This window comes from Macaca nemestrina, chromosome 17 (assembly GCF_043159975.1).
Source record: "Macaca nemestrina isolate mMacNem1 chromosome 17, mMacNem.hap1, whole genome shotgun sequence".
Classification (NCBI taxonomy): Eukaryota; Metazoa; Chordata; class Mammalia; order Primates; family Cercopithecidae; genus Macaca; species Macaca nemestrina.
This window is the reverse complement of record NC_092141.1, coordinates 64891267-64898150: the sequence shown is the minus strand read 5'-3', so window position 1 is coordinate 64898150 and position 6884 is coordinate 64891267. Positions and strand designations below refer to the sequence as shown.

Below are 6884 nucleotides of genomic sequence, written 5' to 3'. Positions count from 1 at the left end.
TCTGGGGAAGTCCAAGCTGCTCCACTTCACCATTGAGACCCCTACCACAGGGTCCCCATACAATCCCCCATAAAGTTTTAATATCTACCACTTCCCTTCACAACTCTCCCCTTCCTGCTGCCTAGGCTTACCCTGGTCCTTCAACCACGCCCTGGGCTTTCCCACCCCATTCCTGTGTGCACATTATTCTCCTCGCCTGCACTTCCTACTTTTCTCCCCTCTGCTTCTTAGAAGCCTCCCCATCCCAGCACAAATCCATTCTTGAGAGCCTCCAATCCTGGAGGCGCTCGCCCTCCCCAGTGTGTAAACTACTCACTTGCCACTTGTCAACTCCTTCCTCAGATTATTATTTCCTGTTCATCCTTTCATCCCTCTACACACACCCATTCAACAGTGCCTACCAGGTGCCTAGAGCTGGGAATTCAAAGACAAACTAGACCCTGTCCTTGCCTTCAGGGAACTCAAATAGAGAGAGAGACAAGCACATAAGTCATGACGGTGTCATGGTCAAGGTAAAAAGAGAGCTTGGAGAGGAGAAAGGGGCGACCTGTCTGAAGAAGGGAAGGAAGTAAGCCGTTTATACTTAAGCCGCATATGTGATGAAAAGAAAAGAGATCTGCTTTGGAATCCTAGCTCCACAACTTATTATCCCTTACCCTCTATGCCTTGGTGTGCTCATCTATAAAATGGGAATTATACAATTTATCTTGAAGAGTTGTGGTGAGGAGTAATGGACATCTCAGTTCTGCATGTTTGAAGATCATGTTTGTAAAAAGGATCTAGTTTGTGAAAAGTGTCCACACTACCTTGGGCTTGTGCAGGTTCTTAACAAGTAAGAACTTCTGACTATAGCATTGGTCCTATCTCCCACCCCTCCCAGTGTCTATTACATCACCCTGGATGAAATTGTCCTCGTGGATATCTATTATTTGGTTGATTGACGTCATCATGGATATGAAAAAGGCCCATCATATCAGGAAACGTGGCCATCAGGAACTGCCCCAGAAATGATCTATTCCTCTTTCTGAGAACCATGAATTTGGAATTCAGTACTTGGAAATGTGACCTAGCAAAAGACACATGGGCAAGAGCTATGCTTTTCCATTTCACCATGGAGAGCCGGAGGCGTGCCAAGGAGTTGGGGGCCTCAAGTCAGGAAGCAGAACAGCAATACTGTCTCTTGACCTGCTGCATCCCACTGATGAAGGCCAGGGCTTTCATGAGTCCAGGTCTTTGAAGTCACACCACGAAGCTCTTGCATCATGACACACAGCATGGAAGAGGAGTCCTGACTTAGCGAGAAGCCCAAGTAAAGTCTTTTATGAGGGAAGAGACTCTTCTGAAGAAACACAACAAATGTAGGGAAGGGCTTTTGACAATCACCAAATGAGCAAAAAAAAAAAAAAAAAAAAAAAAAAAAAAAAAAAAAAAAAGGTGGGGGTTGCCTTACGTGGCCACACCCTCCACGGACGAGGTATAAATGCTCCCTGGAGGAAGGAGACCCACTGCTCTACAACTTGGAGATTTTGGACTCTGTCTTCAGCTGGGCACTCCCTCCCTGCACCATGTCTTACAGTTGTGGCCTGCCCAGCCTGAGCTGCCGCACCAGCTGCTCCTCCCGGCCCTGCGTGCCCCCCAGCTGCCACGGCTGCACCCTACCTGGGGCCTGCAACATCCCCGCCAATGTGGGCAACTGCAACTGGTTCTGCGAGGGCTCCTTCAATGGCAGTGAGAAGGAGACCATGCAGTTCCTGAACGACCGTCTGGCCAGCTACCTGGAGAAGGTGCGTCAGCTGGAGCGGGACAACGCGGAGCTGGAGAACCTCATCCGGGAGCGGTCCCAGCAGCAGGAGCCCTTGGTGTGCGCAAGCTACCAGTCCTACTTCAAGACCATCGAGGAGCTCCAGCAGAAGGTGAGGAGTGGGCAACACAGTGCCTCCAGTAGGAAGTTGTCGGGAGAGAATCCGAGCTGTGATTGAGAAGCCATGTGAGCTCTTGATGTGAATGGAAAGCTGAAAACTGGCCTTTCCATTTTGTTTTCTTGAGGACCCATCTCATCTTAGACTTGGGACTGTTAGGTCTAAATATTTGCATAGTGTTAGTCTATGTGGAGGTAGCAGTACTTTGCATAAATGAGCTGTAATTAAAAACTACTTCTGAATGCTTCCATGTGCTTGCCAAGCTCCAGAATTATTACCCTGAGGTAACAGAAAAGGACTGAGTCCAAAGGAAGCTGGGGAAACGGAATCTTTTATAAAGATTGGGCTGTTTCCTTTCTCCCTCATCTGAGCGTTTTGCCCCTTGGACTGCTGGCTGCCTCTCTCTTCTGGGTTCCTACTTACCCTGACTTCATTGTCCTCATCTTCATAACTCTGGGCTTCTCCTGGTGCACAGTGTCCAGTGAGACCCTAAAACGTTTGTCCAAAACTGGGAAGATTGGAAATTACCTAGGACAAAGTAGTCCCAGTTGTCTGGGACATCTGGGAGCATGTGGCTTCTTCCCTGATCCAGTCCTCTGCAACTGCTAGTTTACCTGCTTGTCTTTTCCATTTGATTGAAAGTTTCTTGAGGGCAGGATCAAGCGCTTACCAATTTTTGTATCCTCAGCTCCTAGTATCATGCCAGAAACATAGTAGGTGTTTTTCATAAATGTCAACTATTATTATTGTCAGCTTCTCAGTATTGCTCATTAGGATAGAAAAAAAGATTATCTACTTATACTTTTTGCATATTTTGGTGTTCTGTTTTTTGAATATAATTTTGGAAATATTCATTGAGTACCTACTGTATATAGAAAGCATTTAATAAGATAGGCAGTGATTTCTCATCCTGATCCTTCCAAGGACGTGAATTAGGAAGGACTTCCATTGGCAAAAAATTACCAAGTCCTTGCTCATTCTTGAATGTTTTGGGCTTTCCAGATCCTGTGCAGCAAGTCTGAGAATGCCAGGCTTGTGGTGCAGATCGACAACGCCAAGCTGGCCTCAGACGACTTCAGGACCAAGTGAGTGGGCAAGCGGGGTGTTGCTGTTTGTTTTTCTTCTCTGGCTGCTCTCCTTCCCTTTAGCCTATTGTCAACACAAGTTAAACAAGCAGTGACTGAGCTATGTTCTAGATGCTTTGCCCAAGATTCACAGAGCCACTGCACACCGTAGTTCAGAGATCCTTTCTCCAGGCCTTAGACTTCCTTTCCTCCTGCTTCTCCTCTGTGAAGTGACATCCCTAGTCGTACTGTGGGTCAGTGTAGACATGTTGGCCCCTGATGTTCTCCTATGCACAGAATCCATTCATGAGAATGAAGAATGTGGAAGTATATTATTTTGGAAATCTTACAATTTATTGGCTTTTATCCTAAATCCACTGGCTTTCTTTTTTCTTTTTGTTTTTTTTTAGAGACAGGCCCTTGCTCTGTTACCCAGGCTGGAGGACAGTGGTGCGATCATAGCTCAGTGTAACCTCAGATCCTCAGATTCCTGGGCTCAAGCAATCCTCCCACCTTAGCCTCCTTAGTAGCTAGGAATGTAGAAGTCTATTCACTGGATCTTTAAACATAAAATTACCAGTGCGTTTTCTTCCAGCTTGATGCTGAAAACCTAAACAAAAGAGATGGCTATAAAAACTATAAACCCTAATTCCTAGTTGCCTGACAAACCAAACCAAAGCAGAGTCAAGGCCAAGCCTATTCCTGCCCAGCCTGTCCCTGACCCTCCTATGATCACAGATATGAGACCGAGATGTCCCTGCGGCAGCTGGTGGAGTCGGACATCAATGGCCTGCGCAGGATCCTGGATGAGCTGACCCTGTGCAGGTCTGACCTGGAGGCCCAGGTGGAGTCCCTGAAGGAGGAGCTGCTGTGCCTCAAGCAGAACCATGAGCAGGTGAGTTCCCTGAAGAGTGATGGGCTCAGACTCGCCAGGGCCTGTTTGATAACTGCCACAGGGTCCAGGACAGGCTGTCAGTAGAGGCTCAATTAGCCGAGGAAGTAATTCTGCATACAAAAATGGATATGTAGAGAATGAGTAGTCTAACAACCTGTGATATGAGATTAGGATTTTTCTGCCAGAGGCAGGAATGAGAGTGAGGAAGTTGGCAAGCCCAGTAATGAGGAAAGTTGAGTAACAAGGCAGCAGCCACAGCCTCTCCTGCACCCTGGTTAGAGTGTACACAGCAGCAATCTTCTATTCCAATTCTCCATTTGTAGCTGGAGAAGCCAGGATGGCCTAGGCCCACCAGGCAGAGAGGGCTGAGCTGGAACAAAATGCAACTCTCATTCCTGTCCAGAGCTCTTTCTGCTGTTCAGTGTTGCTTGGAAACAGCCTTGAGCAAAATGCTCACTGTTACGGCTAAGTCAGTTGGACAAAAAAGAAGACATGTATTTTATGCAACCTGAAATCCAAGAACAATGTAAATGGTGACAGTTAATATTAATCAGGTGCTTAGTATGTGCCGAACATTGTGCTAAGTGCTTTAACTCCGGAGGCAGTTCTCATTTTAAGATGAAGAAATTGAGGCTTCAAGAAGCTTCTAGAAGCAATGTATTAAGTGGTAGAGATTAGGTTGAATACAAATTTGTCTGAAATCCACCTAAGCCCAAGGACCAAGCTATGCTCAGCAGGGAAGTAAACAGATATTTATTGCTTTCAGCAAAATCTATGCTGGTGGAATCAACAAATCACCCTTTAAGTCTCTTTTATGCCAGGATGGCAGATTTTGAAGTAAGCATTCTGTATTTCCTCTTCAGCTAGACTCTGTTCTTTTCATTATCCATGCTTAAGAGTCAAACATATGAGGCTATATGGTATACTAGCAAAAACACTGAACTGGGCATTTGGGGACCAGAGTTTAAATAAAGGCCTGCCATGTATCATCTCTGAGCCCAAATCACTGAATATCTCTAAATGAGGAGTGGTGCATTTAATACAAAGGGCAGAGAGAGGTCATGAGCTTGAAAGTACTTTGTAAAAAGTGGAGTATACAGATTAGTCATTGAATATAGATCCTGGTTAATGAGAGGATCAGAGGGAACAAAGTTTCCTGAAAACTTAAGAATGATCAGAAGTTGAATTGCATTCTCTTAAGGAGAGCACCAAGATCCTTTGTGAAATTTAAACCTTTGCCCTTTCTCAATCAGGAGGTCAACACCCTGCGCTGCCAGCTTGGAGACCGCCTCAACGTGGAGGTGGACGCTGCCCCTGCTGTGGACCTGAACCAGGTCCTGAATGAGACCAGGAGTCAGTATGAGGCCCTGGTGGAAACCAACCGCAGGGAAGTGGAGCAATGGTTCGCCACGCAGGTGGGCATCTAAGCACATGGCCACTCAGGACCCGAGGTGCCCCAGGGCCCTGGAGGCAGGGTCTGATCCTTTCCCTACTTGGGTGTTTCAGACCGAGGAGCTGAACAAGCAGGTGGTATCCAGCGCAGAGCAGCTGCAGTCCTACCAGGCGGAGATCATCGAGCTGAGACGCACGGTCAATGCCCTGGAGATCGAGCTGCAGGCCCAGCACAACCTGGTATTTTGTATTGTTCTGACCTGCTGGTGAGCGATGGGAAGTTGGGAGGCAGAGTCTCGGGGATGCCCTTGGGGCCACACACTCTCCTTAGCTCTTGGAGCTTGTGAGTTCTTTGGAACCCCATGGAGGAACCTTATTAGGAGCAGCTCTCTGACATTCCGGATCTTCCCCACCACAGCGAGACTCTCTGGAAAACACACTGACGGAGAGCGAGGCCCGCTACAGCTCCCAGCTGTCCCAGTTACAGGGCCTGATCACCAATGTGGAGTCGCAGCTGGCGGAGATCCGCTGTGACCTGGAGCGGCAGAACCAGGAGTACCAGGTGCTGCTGGACGTGCGTGCCCGGCTGGAGTGTGAGATCAACACGTACCGGAGCCTCCTGGAGAGCGAGGACTGCAAGTCAGTATGGGGGTAGTAATCTTTTCCTTGGGGCATGTGAGGTTGCTGTGGAGATGAATAGTCTTCTTGATGAAATGAATTTATAATTTCGAGCTTTTGTTTGGAGGCAGTCCAAAGGAGAACAATATTCTTATACAAAGCCCTTTTATTATTTTCCAGTCTCTTCAGCTCATTATACTCTAACTTGCTCCAATGATTTTCTGCCCACAGGCTCCCCTCCAACCCCTGTGCCACAACAAATGCATGTGACAAGTCCATTGGGCCCTGTATCTCTAATCCCTGTGGCCCACGTGCTCGGTGCGGGCCTTGCAACACTTTTGGGTGCTAGAGGCCCCATGACCAGGAGGAGAAGAAAGGCATCAGTCACACCTCAACTCTACTTCATCCCAACATCTCCAACAGTGAACACACTTTGGAAAGAGGCAGAAACTTTCTATCAGCCCTGGCTTCCAGGGGTCAGCTCTAACCTCCCACTGTATTCCCTGGCTTGATTCTTCAGCATAAGGCTGCAAAATCTGTCTTCTGAGTCACATAGAGAGACCTACAGCAGGATCAAGATCAAGTAATATCTATCATCATAAAGATGCATTTGCATAACATGTTATACTTGAACAAAACTTATCTAAATGCAATTTAGGGAAAATTCAATTAATTGTGACAAAACTGATGGGCATGCTATGAAACAGAACATAATTGGAATAAATCTTCCTTGTCACTCTTGGTCTTTGGAGACGCAATAGAAATCCTTTGTTAACCTCCTAATAAACTCTTTTTCAAAAGTTATAATTGTCTGTTTCACTCATTAATTCCAAAATTGGTTGTCTTGTATAAATTTAAAAAATAACCAGTGTTTTTCCATCAGATGAAGGGGTTATTCGCCCCATATATGGTCTGTGATTTCCTTCAATGGAAAGTCTCCCTGAAAGACCATTAACCTGCATTTAGTGTTTGGGAAGAAGGTGGTGGGAAAGAGAA

At 46.7% G+C, this 6884-nt stretch overlaps 1 protein-coding gene across 2 annotated transcripts; it reads left to right on the top strand.

Moving 5' to 3' along the window:
• Nucleotides 1-657: 657 nt before the first annotated feature.
• LOC105472165 (keratin 33A) lies at nt 658-6588 on the top strand. 2 transcript variants are annotated; one of them, XM_011725182.2, is made up of 8 exons: nt 658-680; nt 1562-1913; nt 2922-3004; nt 3722-3878; nt 5132-5293; nt 5385-5510; nt 5689-5909; nt 6120-6588. In XM_011725182.2, exons 2-8 carry the CDS (start codon nt 1566-1568, stop codon nt 6235-6237), a joined length of 1215 nt encoding a protein of 404 aa, XP_011723484.2. In that variant the 5' UTR covers nt 658-680; nt 1562-1565; the 3' UTR covers nt 6238-6588. The 2 variants fall into 2 exon arrangements, with proteins under 2 accessions (XP_011723484.2, XP_070938121.1); XM_071082020.1 differs by lacking the exon at nt 658-680 and having other exon boundaries at nt 1505-1913.
• The last annotated feature ends 296 nt before the right edge of the window (nt 6589-6884 follow it).

Excerpts from the sequence above, each read along its gene's own strand:
- LOC105472165 (XM_011725182.2), top strand. The coding sequence starts at position 1,566 with ATGTCTTACAGTTGTGGCCTGCCCAGCCTGAGCTGCCGCACCAGCTGC. Across the intron at positions 1,914-2,921 it reads TCGAGGAGCTCCAGCAGAAG|ATCCTGTGCAGCAAGTCTGA; the intron begins GTGAGGAGTGGG and ends TGGGCTTTCCAG. Across the intron at positions 3,005-3,721 it reads TCAGACGACTTCAGGACCAA|ATATGAGACCGAGATGTCCC; the intron begins GTGAGTGGGCAA and ends CTATGATCACAG.